This window comes from Onychostruthus taczanowskii, unplaced genomic scaffold (genome assembly GCF_017590055.1).
Source record: "Onychostruthus taczanowskii isolate IOZ18803 unplaced genomic scaffold, ASM1759005v1 scaffold2, whole genome shotgun sequence".
NCBI lineage: Eukaryota > Metazoa > Chordata > Aves > Passeriformes > Passeridae > Onychostruthus > Onychostruthus taczanowskii.
The window spans coordinates 5,154,021-5,173,888 of NW_024499239.1; the positions used below are offsets into that span (position 1 = coordinate 5,154,021).

The window sequence follows — 19,868 nt, forward strand, 5'->3', positions numbered from 1 at the left end:
CTTCCATTTAATGTTAGGGACAACCCATATTGCTTATTGTCACACCAGAGACACGAACCTGCAAGACAGCAGGTCTCCAAAGCAGCTTGACTTCTGTCTGTTGGTTTTAGTGGCCAAGTGTACCTGTATATCCTTAAAAAATAATCAGTTTGCAGCACTGCTCTGGCTTCTCTCCAGAAACTGAAGCCAGTAATCCCATAATTCCTTTAGTATTATGGCATTTACACTAAGCAGATATGACACAAAATGAGGGAAGGAGCACCCTTTACACAACAGGATCTGTCTCTCTTCAGCTTCTAGCACAGCTGCCTTTACCACCATACTCAGATCTTTGCACTTTGTTTTCCAAATCTTATTTGCTGGGCAGTTCTCTAAAATTATTATCCCAGACTGCCTGCAGTTTACCTTTCACACACTTACAGCAAACATTTTTGTTTCATTTCTGCACAGCTGAATGACCTTCAGAGGAATGGTTCTGGCAGAAGCATGCCTGACTTCTTCTCTCCATGTTACCACAGGAGAACACAGCACAAGCACACCTGTTGTGCCACAAATGCAACACTGATAGAAAATATGCCCAGAAGTGGTGTATTCCTGAGTATTTGCACAGGCAGGCCTGTGACTTGTTACTATAATTTCATATGTTTGCTACAATTACATTTAAAAACTCTAATGAAGATAGAAAAATACACAATATTAACAATAAAAGAAACAAAAAACCCCACAACTGTAGATTTTCATAAACAACAGGAGAGCACAATCTGTCTTCAGTGTGCTTTACAACTAGTACAAACTTACTAGTGTGATATATGAAAATTCAGGAGTGATGATAAATTCTAAGTCTGTAGAAAACTATGTGTTACATAGATTGAGATTAGCACAACTCTCTGCAAGCAAAATCCAATTATGAACATCACAGGCATTTTCCTGGGAGTTACAGTATTCTCTACCTACCCAACAAAGTTAGTTTGGTCTCAAGTCTCATGGCAGATTCAAGCAGCAGGTCCTCCCTATTGTCAATGCTGGTTTCTGCTAAAAAACGATGATTTAACCACTCTGCATATTCTGCATCACTCATCACCTACACAGGGAGGGAAAACATAGGCATGTATCTATACTGGGTTTTCAACAGAGCATCAAAAGTGTTCTTATGGTTCTTCTGCTGTCCACATCCCAAATCTACAAGTGCAGCTCCTGGCAGCACATTGCTTACATGCTCCAGGATGTCCATGGATTTAGTACAATGTTCAAAGTGTTAGATTACTCTTCCAGGGTACTTACTCATTGGCACCCTGCAGGTTCCTGGGGCTGCCTGACAGATTTCCTTTTAGATGGAAGGCAGGCAGGGCAATGGGCCAGTGCACTGTCCCTACTGCTGCTCACCTGCAGCGCTGATGCTGCCACAGAACCACTGCACAGCTGGGTACAGCTTGAAGGCTGCACAGCCACACAGCCTGTGCTTTCACTTTGCATAAAGCTTTGTCAAGAGGCTTCTAGCCTCTTTCAATACCTATGGAATTTTACTTCCGAGCAGCTTTGAATTAAAAGAGAATCTCAAACCATCAATTCAGTTGTGCATCCACAGCTTGTAACACTGCAAACTGTTTGTGAAACCTAATAAAACAGGTGTAACTTAATCTCTTTTTTGTGTCTGGAATTCCACCCGGGGTAAGATTCATACAATAAGACCTGCTTATGACTCCTAAAAAAAATCTGACTATTTGACAATCCCTATTTTAAAATTAGGATGTTAAGATGCTTGGCACCCTAAATTGACAACAGTGGCAATCTAACAGATGTCAGGAATTGATCTGGGTTTTCTTACAAATTCCTTCTAAAAGACCAACATGATAAACAAAATGTGGCAATAGAAGAATCTGTTTAGAAGACATGACGTTTGCTCTATTGGTGGTACCACTGAGGCTGGTCACAGACTGCAAACATTCTTCAAAATATATATTAAAAGAAATACCTTCTTAGCAATACACAGAGTGCGCAGTCCTCTTCTGGCATAATCATCCAAATGCTGCTGAGTTCTCTCTTTAATCTTCTCTTCAATTTCAGAATTATTAGTATGTACTATTACACAAAAAGAAGAAAAAGCAAATTAAACATGCCTGTTTAGGCTCAATTTAGCAGAAAATTTTGAAGGTCCAAATACATTCTTGAAATAGCAAAATGTTAAAACTTATAATTAAGGAATGAATTACAAGTTCTATAGATACCTTCAGATGCAGTTCTCAACAAATCCATCATGACTGAGTCTGCACCTTTTGTGTACACCACCACTTTGTTGGAGACTGGATGCCGAACCACCACCGACATCCTTTTCCGCAGTGAATCAAAAGGCAGGATATGCAAAAGCTGAAATGTTAAAGAGCCCAGACCTGCAAAGTCCACAGTTACTTGATCTGGAGTCCTAGACTGTAAAACACATTTATAAGCCCTAGCAGCATGAACCAAGGCAGCTTCGTCTGGACTCTCAGCTTCATAACATAGTTTTGGTATGGGAGATAATTCGATAGATGGCACAGCACGGTTGGGTTCACCACCAGCAGCTACTTTCACTAGATGTAGTTCTCCAGGCACTTGAGAACTTTCTGGGCTGTCAGTATTGTGAGGTTCAGAAATCCTCTGAGCATCTCCATCCAAAGTAGGTGAAGCCAATTTCTGTCTAAAAATAGACAGTTTTCTTACAAAACTGTTGGGGCTTTCAGATGATGACTCCTTTACACTCGGAAGTGGGGAAGAACTTAGTCTCCAGACTGAAAACCTCTGGAACATTTGCCTGATTTCCTCAAGAGATTTAATAGGCATCCTACTCAGCGAAGAGAGTCTCATCTGGAACAGAATAGTTAGAGAAAGTATTTATGTTAAATCCTTCCCTTTTTATTATATTAAGGAAGGACACCTTACCAAGTAGGTATGTTTCATAATGAAAGTAGTATTTTAAAATTTACCATGGCTTGTATGGCCAGCTTGTATGGCTTTGACTGCTTGAATGGCCAGCTCAAGTAAACCATAAGAGTACAGTAAACAGCCTCTATAAGCTGTGAAAGTACTTCAGGTCTGAAAATTGGAAGTGTTTCAAGTTTAATTCATGACTCCATGTAATACTTCTCTCAGAACTTTCAGTAATGAACAGAGTAAGTGTGATATTGTAACTTTTTGAAGTTGTGGCAAATTGAACTAAACACTTTAATCCTTGTTCTGAATTAGAAAAACACTCGTGAAGAATAAACCAACCTTCTCACACTAAGTAGCTACAAGAACTGCTAAACATACAGTTTATGGTTATCAACAGTTAACTGTTGATAACTTACCAACAGTTTTTAGTGTTTTAAATTAAAAGACAGTTCCCCTGTGATCAGTGTAGGGAGATAACAGCTTACAAAAATAAGGCATACAAGGCTGACATTCCTTTCTCACTGCTTGTGAGAACATAAGAATGAGTTACCAGGAAGCATGTTCTCTTTGTCACTGAAAAGCAAAAGGTAGGGACAAACTATGGCTCAGTCCTCCACAGTGCCAGCAAGTTGCAGTGTGTCTCCATTCAACATCATGGAAATAGAGACTAGGAATGTCCTTTCATTGCCTCTTCCTATGGCAGCACTGAAATTTCCGGCTGCCTTAAATTCTTTCCTGTCATTCCCTAATCATGAACTCAGAAACCTCCTTGCACATTGCTCCTCCCAATCTACCTATTAGTGACCTAGAGATCTTCTACCCTTCTGTCAAGTTATTCAGACCTATCAAAAAACCAAGACTCTCACCTGTGTATTATTCTCCATCCCATTTAAGGAATAGGTAACTAATCTTCCCCACACAGATCTCTAGGCTGCCTACTACGCACTTTCTGGGAATGCTTGGAAGCACACTAAAATACCAGGTTTATTTATAAAAAGGAGTACTACACATCAGGATATGTTTTGTGAATGTCTCCAGCTATGGTTGTAGGTTTACTACCTAAATGGACACAAAAATCTACTTCTGCACATGTCACTAAATTTTTTTTCCACAAACAAAGTCAACAAATGTAAATCACCAGGTAATGAGGGAAAGAAATCAAAGCTGAACTTGGGAATTATCCTGCAGTGCAGTCAAAACTGGCAAAAAATGGAGTTATGAAAATCCCACACTGAAAAAACCCAAAATATTTGAAAAAAAGTACTATTTAAAAAAAAAAAAAAAAAGTTAGGTTGTGTGCACTGAAAAAAACAAGTGGTCACTCCAAACTACTAAACCAGGGCAGACTAGAAAATGCACTGTTAATTCATGGTGAGACAACTTTATGCCATACTGCAACTAATTTTTCTTCAGACTAATATACATATAAAACTTCATCTTCCATATTTTGCTGAATGTCTATTTGAACAGTCAGGGATCAGCATTCCATGAGGTAAGAGCATTCTCAGTTTCAATATTCTGTGAAGCTTCAGCAATTATTCTTATTTTTCAGCCAACAATAACCTATTTGTGAAGGTAACCTGACTGTTAATCTATTATTACAGGAAGTTATACCCATATCTAAAAAACCCCATAACTAGAATATGGAAAAAATTACAACTTCAATTTAATATCCAAATTTGTCTTGTAAAAGTTACAAATGGTCACAGAAACAAAAATATTGAAGCCAATTTACCAGTATTATTTTAGTCATTAACTCATTGCACTCCATGGTTTTACAGTAATTCCCTTCTTTCTAACAGGATAAAAATGCAGAGGTGAAAAGGATAATTTTTAAAATGTCAGTTAATTGAATTTTTCTTTTTGTAACTGAACCAAAAGGAGATCAGCTACTTGCAAATATGGCCAAATAACCAAAAGCAAGGCCTTCTTACCTTCTGACGTGTCTGACTGGGGCCTGAGACTACAACAGTATTACAGATTGCCAGAGCAAGAAAGAAATCAGTGATATACATTGTCTCCAAAGATAACTTGCTGCTAGCTTCTTCTGATTGTTGATAGGAATGAAAAGAAATTTGACTGAACTTCTCCAGCAGCTGTGTGTCTGGTACAACATCTGTTTCCTATTATGAAATGAACAAAAGTTTCCATCAGGTTATAAACTTAGCCTCAGGAGATTAAATCAGTTACAGATGATCAAAGTGTAGAAGCTCATACAACTTCCCTCCTGTGCTGAGTTGTAATACCAGGAAACAGAGGAGCACTGGCATCTTCACTGCCTTGTGCTAGTCCATTGAAAATGACAAACTTCCTGCCCAAAGAGGTAAACACTAAAGGCTTAGTTCATAGCCTTAGACACTCCAACAGAGATTAAGTATGATGAATGGTATTTAGACACCTTCAGGTACAGAAGCAAAGTTTTCTCCTCTCATCACCTTAAATAAGTATTGACCATATGAGTATTTCCTATTAAAAACAAAAGAAAATGCTAGAAACCTCTTAAAATAAAAGAACAAACTCTTATTAAGTTGGTAATTTCATTGGAACTGATCATGGATGCAGAGCAGCGAGAGTCAAACTGTACACCATCATGAGATCTCTGATTTTGGTGGGAGAAAGGATTTTTTAAATGACAACCAGTCTGATCAAATAGGAGTAAAAAGATACTCTCATGAGTTAATTCAGAAATTTAGCATTGAACCAAACAGCTTCTACTTACAATGGGACTGCTGAAAGCCATGTGTCCTGAGTTGGGAATACCACCTGCTTCATCTTGTCTTTTGAATGCAGAGTAACTACCAGACAACTGGTTCAAAGACTTTCCGTTCAAAGGTTCACACACAGCTCTGCAGTTGTGCCCCTGACATTCTGATGTAGGGGTTGAAGAGCCACACTGACAATCAGCTGAATCCTCATCCTCTGAATCCATCTCTTGATAGGATTCCAACCTCTTTGCTACAGAAAGGGAAACAAAATTATTGTTCCATGAGCAAAAAGAAACATGTCCAAAATACCACCTGAAATAAGGAATAAGTTATATAGTTAATAGGAATTAGTTATATTGTTAATAATAATCCACCATTTATGAAAAATTAAACCTGTAACAAGCCACCACACTGTCTTCCTGTTTGAGCAGCATTCTAGTGGACTGAATCCAGAAGAGGGAACAAGAATGATCAGAGTTCTACATGAGTCCCAAAGATACACTAAAATAAGCTGGAGTTACACAACCTTCAAAGGGTACATTGATGGGAGTCAAATGTGTGTTCAAGTGAAAGGAGATTGCACAGAGATTGTTTTCTGTGCACACTGTGGCTATCAGAAGACACAATGGCTCCACATTGTGGCAAGATGGACTCAGGCTAGGTATCAACAAAACCTTGTAAGAGATGATGTCAGAGATGATATTAGAATGGAAAGCCTGAGAAAGCACTGAATAGGACTTTACTGAAGGTTCTGAAGAAATAAAGAATTTCATAAAGAATAATAGCAACAATTCTGCTTTAAGCCAGAAAAATGGGACCAGACTTCTGATGCGTTTTCTAGCCATTATGTTATGATGGATCAGGATGGTATGTCAGGGGTTTGATAAATACAGCTGCTAGCAGGAACTCATTTGAACTGCGTTTATTGTTTCAGTATTGGACATCCCCTCACAAAAAGATACACATTTTCTGAGGTTTTAATTGAAAAGCAAGTTTCAATAATCAAACTTTGTCTGGACATGTGTAACACCTTTGTGCCAGAGATGTAAATGCAGTTCTGTTCCTCTCCACAAATCAATGGTGTAAAGAACCTCTGTAGCAAATGGAAACACTCCTATGCTATCATGTGCTTGATTAAGAACATATCCAAGTGTTTGCTCTGGAGTTCTGAGAGTGTTTGACCACATGCCAGAATTGAAATCTCTGGAAAGCACTGGAACTATGTACACTATTCAGCTTTCAAGTTTTACCTCTCAGTGTGAAAACAGCATTCCATGAGCATACACCAGCACTTCAGTGCCTAAAATCCACAGACAGCATGGAAAAACTGTTCTGAGACCTCTGTGTTGCCTATTTGTTCCATTGAAGTCTGAATACAAACAATGGCATCCTAGCAAAAAACCAACATTAGCATACATTGCAGACATGTCCAGCAACACCATTAATTCCCTATTTCTTTATTTCAAGTGGTACTAAATGTAGTAGAAAGAAGTGAAAAGCAGGATATCATTCTGTTTTATGCAAACAGAAAACCTTTCCACAGGTCAGTCCCCAGGTCTGTTTGCTGTAAATGAGATGGGACTAGGTTTATTATGTAATTTGTGAGTCTTGTATTTTCTACTGTCTTCTCTTTCTGCAACACAAATGAAAGAATCCTGTCCTCCATCCTGCTATTTGATGAGTCCAAGGAAACAGGGAGACCAGAGCTTATACCTTCTTTGGCAGGCCATCTTCCTGATATCAGTATGAAACTAGTAACATAGCTCTTTTAAAAAACAGGTAAGTGGGAACATAACAGACTGTGGCTCTCCACAACCACCAAATACAAAATCCCACAGGAGGCACTGATACCTTTTACTGGAAAGCAGCACCAATGACTTAATATGTGTGTTTGCAGAGGCAGGCTTGGACAACACATGCCCATTCTGCTCTGCTTCCAGGCTGTGGAGAAACTGCTTGCTCTGTCTGAAGTAACATGTGGCAATCTCTTACAACACCACACTGCTCTACTGCCATGGTCCCAGAAGCACATGTCACTTTAGACAGAACACCACCTGGGGGCATCTCTATGGAGGATTATTCTGAATCACAAGCATCCCTTTACCCTGGGAAATACAGATACAAACACAAATACATATTCAGATTAGGCAGCTTCTATGCAAAATACTGTATTGTGTTGCACTGCAACTCTTACCATATGTAGCAAGAGCCTTGCCAACAGCAGCTCTATGCATCTAAACACATATAAACCAGGGCTAAAAAATAGGACCTCCATTTTTCAAATTGATTTTCAGGGCTCATATAATTTCTAATTTATTAGGAAGAAATGCATGTTTACTCTCCAGGGAAAAGACAGGGCACAGGAGGAAGTAATTGTGTACATAACCAACACACTAACAATTTTGGAAGATAACTTTATATGAACTGCTAGCAGAAGCATGTGGAGGCATACTTTCCCTGGCACACTGAGACCTGCATCAGCCACAGCTGCATCACTCACATCACTCTTTGGTTTCTTTTCTGAAAGTTTTCCTTGATTGAGGAAATGCCCTGAAAATATAATGCGCTTTTTATTTCAGTTGTTCATTTGTCAAGTTCAAAACTTAAAACATTTTTTCTCACTTTGCTGTTGTCATCCTTCCCAGGACAATTATGCAAAGCCAAAGAAGTATCTGGGAACCCTCATCATAAGACTTCCAAAAAAACATGTGCAGAAATTGCTGTAAAATTTGTCTGTAATATCTGGTACTGTGACACAACAAAGGAAGAGCTGAACTGATTCATTGCTGTGGCCAGCAGAGTGTGCCTTTTGCTTGTAGTTGTGAGCAGTTCTATCTAGCAGCAAACCCATCAAAACCACAAAGAGGGTTTTACTACACAGCTGTGCCTCACATGTCCACCCATCATCAGCACTTCACCCTTGATCTCATATGCAATATTTGCAGTGTCCACCAGCAAAAGAGCAAATTTCTGCAGGCACTAATACATACAATGGTAACGGTAATAAATACTTTGTGGTTTTACATAATTAATTAAATGGCTAATTAAATCATTCACATCACGCTGCCCAACTTTCTCTTATGTCTGGAGTGGTATCTTCTCCCAGCTCGCAGAAGACTTCAAGTTGGCTCTTATGAAATACACATTGAAAGATCCTACACTTTTACACAATAAGACAGCAACTTTTCATTAACACTGCTTCTTGATGTTTTGCCTAATAATAAGCAGCTGTGTAAGATCTAAGTAAGAATACAACAGTCATTTTCAATAAAGGTACTTACCTTTGCAGCATTAACACACACATGGACACACATCTGATTGACTTGTACCTTAAAACTAGTGTTAAATAATGTATTAATACGGTTAAGCATGTATTTAATTTGGGTTCCTATGTCCTCAAGAGCAGAACTATGTCAAAGTGCAGTCTTAACATATACTACATAAAGGTGGTACACTGCTAGGATGGTCAACAGGAAGTTTAAACCTTAACATGCTAGGTAAGCATTGGCACTCTAGTTGGAGGGAAAAAAGAGAAAAGAGTACATGGGCAATTTTCCAATGTTCTGGGTTCTGAATATTTCATGGAGAGAAACAAAACGAATGAATATTTCATGGAGAAGGCACGACTCCTGAATATTTCATGGAGAGAAACAAAACCGAGAAGGCACGACTTCTTCCATAACAAGTAAAGAATATTTATAGTTCACAGAACCAAATATGTTGGAAAAATGATCCAGGTGAACAAAGGTTTAGTGTCTTACCATTTTCCTCATGGCTATACTCCTGTCCTGCAATGCTGCATCTCCGAAAGACCATCTTATTTTCAGTGAGGGTTCCAGTCTTGTCAGAGAAAATATACTGAATCTGGCCAAGGTCTTCAGCAATATTTAGCGCTCGACACTGAATAGTTGAGTCTGTTTTCTCATGGTAAAAATCGATGTCATTCTGTATTAAATAAATTTGTCCCAATTTGACAATTTCAATTGAAACATAGAGAGAAACAGGGATCAAGACCTACGAAAATAAAACATAGGGATTAAATAAAACCAAAGTCTTTAGCCAGTCAGAAGCATGAAGTAGCTCTACTGAAGAGTTACTTCAAGGGTACAAATGAGGTCAGAATATAACCCATGTTCAAAGCAGACCAGTTACCTGTAATAAAATTATCATTGTCCAGAACATATAGAAGCCTGCTAATGCTGGAGGACTCGATTTCCCATCTGGCCTGGGGATGTTAAAAAAAGGTATTTCCGAATACCTACTTAACCAAATTCCATGACCTTGAAAACAAGAACAAGATAAAGTCAATCTGTTTTATGTAAAGTGTTTCACAGCTCAGGATTATTATGTTAGCCATTATACTCTACAGCTCTTTCTAAGCTTTTAAACCACAATTTTATGTCTTGGTTTTTTTTTTTCCCAAAAGGAGTCCCAAGTATCAATATGCACATGAAGAAACACCTTACATGCTTTCTATCAACAGCATCTATATGGCATATCTCAGAAATAAAGAAATACTAACTACACTTCACAAACAGTTTTTTTCCCTACAAAAAAACTCGCTGGCAATTAATATTGTTATCCTTGCTTGTCCAGGTTTTAGTCTACTAGTGAACACATCATCATGTCATAATTTTTAAGTGTAATCTGAAGAAGTTTTATTAAACATATTTTTAACATATTTTAAACACTTTATGATCTGTCAGAAAAGTTAGTCTGCTTAGATGTACTCAAGCTAATCATTTAATCAACCCCTAAAATATCAAGTCAGTGCAACTCTAGTTACACTAGGTCTCTCACCTCAATGTGTACATGTATCTCATGTCACCTGACAAATCCTAAGGGAAAATAGGAGTTTTGCAAAACAGTTAGTTAGAAAAAAGATAAATGGAATGGAGAAAGAGGATCCAGACCCAAAACCTCACATCAGGAACACACTTTTTAACACTCCAGATCAAACATGATGACATAAACTCACAGAATTCCCAACTTTCAGGAAATTACATAAGGATGAAGACTGACAAAATCAATCAGCCCCAAAATAAAACACTAACTAGTGTAGGCTGAGAGAGGAAGATAGCAGAAATCTGAGTGATTATCACTTACCTACTGCACCAGTTAAACACATCAAAAGGAGAAGCAGAACACACCAAAGAATATCAGTGTTCACTTTTCTTTCCAATTTACTGCGCTTGTAATGAGGGCCACTGTTATTCAGCATAGCTTTGGTTTCATGACCTGCAACCAAAAAGAAGGCTGAAATTCTCTTAGTAACAGGTGTCACAACTGCAAGTGCTTTATATTTCTAAAGCTTTGGGAAACCAAATATTTCTATTAAATAATATTTGAACAGCCATTATAAATACGAGTAAATTAGATTCTCCTACAATACATGAATTCTGTGCTAAAGAAAACTGTACAAGTTAAATCAAAATCTGTCATGCATATGTTAACTTTTATTAGCTTACATTAACTGTCACTAATATTCTTTCCTTTAGAAACATAATTCTTGACCCTTCCACATAATTTTAGCACTTTCTACAAAATCCTACCCCTGTGTTACAAGTACCTGGCTGGATGCATCATATTGATTAGTGTAAAAACCTTTGTCCTCTCTACAAATTGTAGAACAGAACCAGAACAGTACTAGCTTCAGTTTTGATTAAGAAAAAAGTCCTAAGCAAGTCACACATTTCCATATGCATTTCAAAATCTCAGTTTACCACAGCAACTAACAAGTTGAGGATAAGGACCTGTTCACACCCAACAGATCTGCCCTTCCAGGAATAATCAGGGATATCGATTTTTTACTGTGAAAACAGAAACAAACTTAACCCAGATATGCATTCTTAATATTTCTAGCTATGGCTGCTTTCTGCTGGATTCAATCTTTTACTCTCCCAATTCCCCTTTGTACAATACTGTTTCTTAGGGCACACAACTAACTTGTTTGGAAGGCAGTCTGTGAAAGCCAGGGCAGTTCACTAACCTGCATATACCACTATGCCTACCACAGCTTCTGTGTTTCTTACTGTGCATCCTCGGAGCAGTAAGTTTTCCTTGCTGAGACCCACTCGATCCATGTTCGAATGCTCGCTACAAAAAAAAGCATCTCATGTCAGCTGTAGGAATCCAGCAATTACCAACCAGGTTTTTCAAAACCATTAGGAACAGATTTCCCAAAGAAGCTGCAAGTCACTGAATGCCATTCTGACACATCTGATTGGACTTTTCAAATGAATGGAGTAACAGGAAAGCAGATCACTCTTGAAAATCTGAGCATTTGCCATCTGGTATAGGAGAAGCAGGCAACACTACTGAAAAGAGATCCAAGACAAATACTGGAAATCTGAAACCCTATCCTATTTGGATTATCAGCATCATAAAATATTTGAAAAAAATATTAAATCTCATAATAAATTTACTGTGAGCACTGTCACTCCTGTGGTATACTTCCAGAGCAACTAGGCCCACTCTTGGTCAAGGTGCTTCCTCAAAGACTAAGATTTATATGTATTTATTTTTATTCTCAAATATCTCATGTGTCAGTGTCCAAAGGGAAGAATATAGACATTCTAACTCTCAAACCCTGAAAACAGGTGACCCCATAAAAAAAGTAGTTTGTTTTCCTATTATCTCTAGAAAGTCATAAACCTGCAAGTATCACAGAATCATAGAATGGCTGGGGTTAGAAGGGACCTTAAAAATAATCTAGTCCCTTAAGGTCCCTTCCAACCCTGGCCATGAAGGAAACCCATAACATAAACCCAGCCTGAAGAAGACACAGACAGGCACACTGATCAAAACGAGTCTGATCAACTGATTGAAGGTTACACAAAACAAATCAAGAGTACGAAAGGAAGCCAGTCCTTCTGATTTCCAATTCTAAGCAATGCAGCTTGCCCCGTCAGGCTGTGGTCCAGACCAAATAATATAGATACCATATGTTATGAAGAGCAGATTTAAAACAGCTATTTCAAGTATGAAGTTTGCAAAACAACCTGAACTAAGATGTTGAAAATATTTAATACAAAATAAAAAGCACCAGTGTTCCCTCTGCTGCTCAGAAAACCCTTCTGGAGCTCTGTCGCACTGCACTCAGAAATGCAGTGGTGCAAAATGACCTCTACCCATATCACTATTTCTTAAAGCAAACATTACAAGATCTCCGAAAATCAGTAAGAATGCCAAAGCAAATGACAACAGTTTAAAGAGCCAGCAAGCCTACTTACACAAAGCCTCGGAAACGACCGAGGTCATTGTTAGGACTTTCACACTCTATCCTACTGGAAAATTCTTCTGGATCAATTTCAGAGACCTAAAGCCATGGGAAGGGAAAAGAACAGAGAACTCAGACAAAATGTGTAGAACCTAAAAACATTGTAAATTTAGAGGTTCAGATACTACTATCTAACAATTTAGCCTCTAAACTGTAGGTTGCTGGTGGTGTTGATGGTCTCCTACCCAGTATAAATCAGATTTACACACCATAGGACTTCCTAGTAAATATTAAACACTGTCAAGTATCACTTGAATTGCTGATATTTTGAGAACACTGAAGAGGAAAAAAAATGGGCGGAAGGATGAGGAGGAAGAAAGAAACGCAAAAGCAGTAAGAACATCGGAAAGGCAGAGATTTCCCATAGATTTTTCTCATTGTATGATAATGAAAAAAAACAGAAAGAAGAGATACTGTCTTCTCTGCAAGCAGAATTTCTTTCAAACAGACTTTTTTTCCCAATACCATGACCAGGATGATTTCTGTGCTAACATAAAGAAACCAGGTGGAACTTTGCAATGATGTTTGAGACTTGCAAGTACTGAAAAAAGGGCTGTTATGAAAGACCAGAACTACATAGTGCAAACGAAAAGCAGGTGAGCTCTTCAGTGAAAAGTCAAGTGAAACAAATCTCCTGTATTAATAAGAATGAAACGTGACCAGAAGTAAGAGAAAAACCAAAAGGCCTTATCTTGGAATTACCTCCTATTGTGATTTAATTTCCATTAATAGCATATAAATATGATTCTAGTCTCTAGTATAACACAGGCTTGCCTCTGATATAACCGAGTCATTTCCAAGCTGAGTACCTGCCACTAACTCTTTGGAAAGTCATTTGTTCTACTCTTTAAAAAAAACCCCAACGACCAATTTAAGGTTTTGAACTCCCAAGCATAATTCTTTAATTCACAGGTGTTACTGAACAGATCTTCACATAATTACAAGTTTCTGAGAAGGCTGTAGTCCATCAACTGGATGACCTCACACTGGCAAAATTGCAACTCTGAACTTAAAACACAAACCTGTAACTAGAATTTGAAACTCAGACGACATCATATTGTTGTTACAAGTACTTTGTTAGCTCGATTAAAATTCTTTTTTTGCTATGTTTTGCTATATTGATTTGTTGCACTGTATCAACCTGAAGTCAATATGAACACGACCTTTGACACAGATACATTCAGTCTCTTGCAAACTTACTTAACTGTGAAAGACCTGTCTCTCCACTGACGCTTCTCATGTTGATTTGCATCAGAGGTACAACATTTCTGTAAGATGTTGTACAGAAATACTCGACTGATGCTTTGCAAGAATTTTAAACTGTACACTGATTACCCAAATAAGAACTAATCTCAAAGTGAAGTAGCCAAAGCAGTCAATTCTTTTCTTCTACTGTCTGGAAACATCTAAATATATATTGCTGGTGGAGCTTCTTGTAATATACCTTGAAGCAGCAAGCACTGAAACTCTGGGTGTAATCTATAGTGGACACAGCTATCTACACTATGCCAGCACAAAACAGAAGTTACAAAAACTATATCAAAAAGCAGGTGTCTTGATATGGACACACAGATCTTCCTGGACTATAAGTTTATTTTCTGTATTTTTTCATTATAATCATAATTTTGGCAAAGCAAATACTGAGAGTAGAAGTCTTTGTACATTATTTCTTGAGAAGTTTTCCTATGCTTCCTGGCACAAAAGAGAAGACTTACATTTTGGCAGAATTACTTGGATTTTGTGTAAAGGTCCCCAAAGAAACTGAGTAAGGGAGCTGGGAATGACAGGCATCAGACACTCACTGAAATGGGGAGATGCAGATTCTCAGGGCTAAGCCCACTTGCCTTGGCTGTGCTGTGTTCCTGACATATACACCATTTGATAATATAGCATGGGAAAGAAGTGGGTGTATGGCTAAGGTGGAAGAGAAGACCTAGGAATGCCTTTGATCAGCTTGGCTTAGGCTTCCCAGAAGGAAAGAACAGCACTTGCCACTAGCTTTGAGGATGCTGCAGCCAGGACTGGATTCAGTCATTGACCACACAGCCTGAGAGGGAACCAATTACTGCAGTTCTTTGCTATCTCTCATAATCAAATAGGAAATATTCACTATTCACAGTGTTTTAGTGCTAATGGCATATCAGCTTCTCCACCCTCATGAACTTGTACGTGGTTCAGCTAACCACATGAGGGGTAGAAGGAAAAGGAGATTAAACCCTTCCTAAGGGGAAGCAACATTTTAGTATCTTGAAAGCAGCAGAGTAATGTCAGTTTGTTCACAAAACAGTTTAACCTCAGGAAGTCAGTCCTCTTCTGTTTTGTGTATTTCTCTTTGAATGCCAAGATGGCTGGAGACAGTGTTTTATGTCTCATTACTCATTGCAATTTAAGAAGCCTCAAGTTACTTTTCCCATTTATTTCCTGTTGTCATTTAAACATCGAAAAAATAATACAAAAATCACTATGAGAGTTTTAGCTCCTGCCTCTTGCTTTCATTTTGCCTCGCCTTCTCTTAAAGGAATCCCATGTGCATCAACAGGTGCCCCACTGATAAACCTTTTCATTGTCTCAGTCACAAAGAAGCAGGACATAATCTTGGAAATAGATTAAGAATCTGTAGTTCCTCTATTCATATATTCTTTAATCTGGTGTTGGTTATTCCTTTTCTTCTGGGGTTAAAAAGCGGGAGAGGTCAGGCAGTCAACTCCTTACACAGCACTGCCAGTTTTACTCAGCCTGAGTTTATAAGGACAAATTCCCAGCCTGGAGCTCAGCTGGAGGTGCACTCAAGGTCTGTGAAACAGACCATGGCTGTACATTCAGAAACCAAGCAATCCTAACAAGAAGACTCTACAATAACTATAAATGTTTTTTTCCTATTTGATGACAAAAATGGACAGTTCTGAACGGTGAAGGAATTGACACTTTTTTTGGATAGTATGACTCTTCCTAGAATTTTGGTACAAGCTTTCAGAAAATAAAGAAATCCATCTTTTTCTTGAGTGGAACTCAAATCAGGGACTCAATCCTCCTGATAGCAGGAGCTGGTATGAGAATTGGGCCACCTCAGTATGCTGTAAGCCTGAAGAACCATTGGCATTTTGCTTTGTGTAATAATATTAAAAAAAAAGACAAACAGTCCTTCCAGCCTTGCTGTTTTAAGATTAAATCAAGAAATAAAAATAAAAACAGAAGTAAAAATAAAAGTAAGCATGTGACTGTTAGGGGATAAGAAACAGCCTTGTTCATGGATAGCACATCATGACTTTGGTATTACCATACCTTCTCACTTCCTCACCACTGCTGTAAATTCAGAGGCAGTTCAGGTAATTTTTATCTCCAGAGGTCTAAACACTTGGTTGTTATGGACAACACTGAAGCTCCCTGCTGTTGCTTTAAGCATGGTGTTTCAGCAGCAGAAATGTCTACAGAATGAAGTCTACAGAAATGTCAGGATTCTTTAATCTTGTAATATTGCCTTTATGTGCCAGCCTCCAGCATTCTGGCTGCTAGGCCTAATATTAAAATATATGGGAGTAATGAAGCGTTTGCAGCGTGAAAGGGTGAAAAAGATAGTATCTGCTCTTCTCTCTAGGTCTTCATATAGCACAGAAATCCCTTCTAAAAAACTCCAGTTTCTCACCCATGACATGTTATGCGCCATAAGTAACTACTTGAGGTTTACCTGAATTGTTCATTTCAATGGTTTTCATTACTTGAAATAGATCTGTCTTTCTCTGGGTTATGTGAACATGCAAAGATTTGCTCCGAAACCACTCAAGCAACAAATTAGAACTGTTACCTAGTACCTTGAGTTTCAGATGGGGATTGCTGAGCTACATGAGTTAGGCAGTCTAGAGGGCTGCGTTTGGGTTTTTTTAGTTCACCACCTGTCATGTCAGCTTTCTTACACCACTAGAAAAGCACAATTTTTACCTGCTCTGAATATCCTCTCACCACCTGTCTCTGCTTTAGATTGGTTTCTCCATCAAGGCCTGCAGTTTCAATGTAACAGATCCCATCTGGGTCACTAGAATATAACAGCACCATGTCAGCAGGAATGATTTCATTGCGTGAAAGCCGGACGAAGTCCCCAACATTGACATTTTTCCAGCACTCATCTATGTATTTCTTCTCTTTCCTGGAATACACAGAACAGTGATTTTTTTACAAATGCATAAGCTGAAACTGAGAAAAACCTACAGGTGCTATTTGTGGTGGTTACTACAACATATCAAGTGACATTTTCCAAAATACGTGTTGTACAAAGTATAACACGATGTCATTACTGAGCAATAAACTAGCAGCCTTTCAATTTCCATTAAGCTATTTTAGAAGAATTAAAAATACACGTTTCAAAACAAATGCTATATTTAACAATGCTTAACTAGCCAAAGTACCTTGGTTAATACAGTACAAACACACACATGAACTCATCTGCCTCAAAACAAAACATTTTTTTCCAGATTTTACACTAATATGATAACCATTTAACAAAACTGGTGATCGAGTCACAATTAGTCTCTGAATTAACTGCTTTGAGCAGGGGGTTAAGACTAAATGACTTTCAGAGACCTTTTCCAAATTCCATTATTTTATAATGTAATTATAAAATACTTCTAGAAGTATCCAAAAGGTAAACAAAAGAGTTACCACCAACTCTTTCATATAATAGTCATAATCCAATAATAACAACAAACCACAAACACTCTTGTCTCTTACCTGCTATATACTTTGGTTACTAAGTTGTTTATCTGTTTATCCATTTTGTACCTTGAGTAATCTTCCAGACCATCCTTCACTGCAATAATTGTCAGAACCCCTATCAGAGGTAGCATTGTAATTTCTTTTTGGAAAGCTTCAACTAGAGGAACCCAATTTAGGACAACCAGAAAGAGGAAATATAAATTGGCAATTCTGAAACAAAGAGAAAACACAGGATTTAACTGCGCTAGCAGGCAATGATCCTTATTTCCCCACTCCATGCTACACATACATTTAAGTTATCAGCAATTTATCTTTTCTTCACCTGCAATTAAAGGAATAACTATCCAGAACTCTGTTTTCTCTCTCCAGTCAATAGATTACCTAGCAACACAGATGCTTAACATACATGATCAGGTAATGCAGAAACCAAGAATTCTCCTGTATTTTCAAAGCTGTCCTCCAGGCACATGTTCTCCAGAGTGAAGCACTGGTGAATTTTGCACTCTCAAATTTCCAGGTCCTTTAAACTTAATTTTATCATCTCTTAGGGAAGATGACATGTTTTAAAAAGGAAGCCATCCTGTAACCTCCTTGTGTAGCTTGACAGATCTGTAGTTCTCCAAGCAAAAGGAAGATGAAAAAAAATTGGCAAGACAGAAAGACATGAGGGAAGGGGAAAAAGATATTTGCAGGAAATAAGCTGAAAATCCCGCTAATGATTGGTGTGTGGCAGTGCTCCAAGAGCAAGGAACAGTTCAACAGTCCAAAGAACAGAATAAGTGGAAAGTACACAAGCTAAGGAGAAAAGGATTAGCTCAACAATGATGATCCTCAAGAAACTTTGGCCATATAACATATATCTTTTCAGAAGCGATAGGTCAGCGGGAGGAATAATTTTTTAACATATAGTAACACACACAAATGTTTAAATAGAAGGATTCAGCTTCAGAAGAGTTACCACAACCAAAAAGGAGTTCCTTACCTGTGAAACTGTTCAAATAAATTCCGTGGTAAAAAATTCAATAAAGTATACCTAGTAGTCCGTATTTTGTTATTCATGTACAGTTTTGATACTTTTTCATACTCTTCTTTAAAATGTCCCAAACAGGGTATCACTATCCTATGTTTGCCAGTAGTTTTTGATGGCTGATAGTACTTGCTACTTGAATTGTTGCTGCTGCATTCTCTGCCCTCTGTTGATATCAGTCGCTGCCAGCGGTATCGGGCCCAGCGGACGGGATCTGCCATTGCACCTGAAACACTTTATAGTCCAAGGAGAGTCATCTCTCTAGAAATGTTTGAAAATACAGCAAGTTACACAACAATTCTGTAAAGGTTTTTAAGAAAAAGTCGCAGCTACAGTTTTGAATGAGCCTAGGGAAAAAAGTAATTTTCATAATGAACCCAACCCAGAATGTTAATGGGTTATGTAACGTCAGGAACTTCTGCTTCAAAGATTGAATTTATCTGAATTTCATCAAACCTTTCAGGATTCTATAATTTGATTACTCTGTTTAAAATTCACAATATTTTTGTAATAGCAGTCCACCCACCAGTTTCTCATGCTGTAGCATGGTGCAGAAAGACAGACAAGCTGCTGAATCTGCAGAGAACAGCATTTTGAAAGGAAACTTCATCTCAGACACTGCAGTCCATGCTGATGGTTAACAAACCTTCTTAAACTCAGCAATCGACAATCTAGTAATATGCATCTGAATACAGCCTTAGACACAAAGTGAGGACTTGCCAGTGAAAGGCACTAAGTAGCTATCAACAACCAAACTTCTTCCAGTGAATTAAAGAGGTTTGAGAACTTTTAACAACTGACAGAGGATTAATAAATTTCATGCCAATGCCTCTCCTTTATCCACCTAGCTAAGCTCTAGCATTCTACCCTGGAATTTATTTTCCTACAGACAGCCAAAGTTCATAGCTATAGGTGATACTCACTTTTAGCTATATGTGTTGCTCACTTTATCAAATCACCCAATGAAGTCAGAAAAGGCCTCTTGCACAAACCATGCTTTAGCAGAAGCTCAAAAGTGCTGGTTTTTATAACAAAATTTTTTACAATTTGAAAGTTTTAACTAGTGGTTGCTACATTTCTTGTATTACTTCTTCCATAGAACAGTTCATCATATATTTTTTTTAAACTATAAATTGCACAAGCCAAAATCGGTACTTCTCACTTCAAGTTACATTCCTTCCATCTGGTATCTGCATAGATTCTAGCAAAATTTTTGACTGAAACCTTCTTCTAAATTCCCACA

General features: G+C 38.0%; 1 protein-coding gene across 1 annotated transcript in view; it reads right to left on the bottom strand.

Moving 5' to 3' along the window:
* ATP10D (ATPase phospholipid transporting 10D (putative)) overlaps positions 1-18,846 on the bottom strand; it is a 29,125-nt gene extending 10,279 nt beyond the window's left edge. Inside the window, exons 1-13 of the mRNA XM_041403033.1 lie at positions 18,581-18,846; positions 17,614-17,808; positions 16,828-17,032; positions 12,845-12,930; positions 11,602-11,708; positions 10,719-10,850; positions 9,765-9,892; positions 9,374-9,626; positions 5,627-5,862; positions 4,822-5,030; positions 2,226-2,821; positions 1,973-2,079; positions 955-1,081 (exon numbers count right to left, since the gene is read on the bottom strand). Coding sequence (XP_041258967.1) covers positions 955-1,081; positions 1,973-2,079; positions 2,226-2,821; positions 4,822-5,030; positions 5,627-5,862; positions 9,374-9,626; positions 9,765-9,892; positions 10,719-10,850; positions 11,602-11,708; positions 12,845-12,930; positions 16,828-17,032; positions 17,614-17,808; positions 18,581-18,846 — 2,647 coding nt within the window. The remainder of the gene's footprint in view (positions 1-954; positions 1,082-1,972; positions 2,080-2,225; positions 2,822-4,821; positions 5,031-5,626; positions 5,863-9,373; positions 9,627-9,764; positions 9,893-10,718; positions 10,851-11,601; positions 11,709-12,844; positions 12,931-16,827; positions 17,033-17,613; positions 17,809-18,580) is intronic.
* Between the last annotated feature and the right edge of the window lie 1,022 nt (positions 18,847-19,868).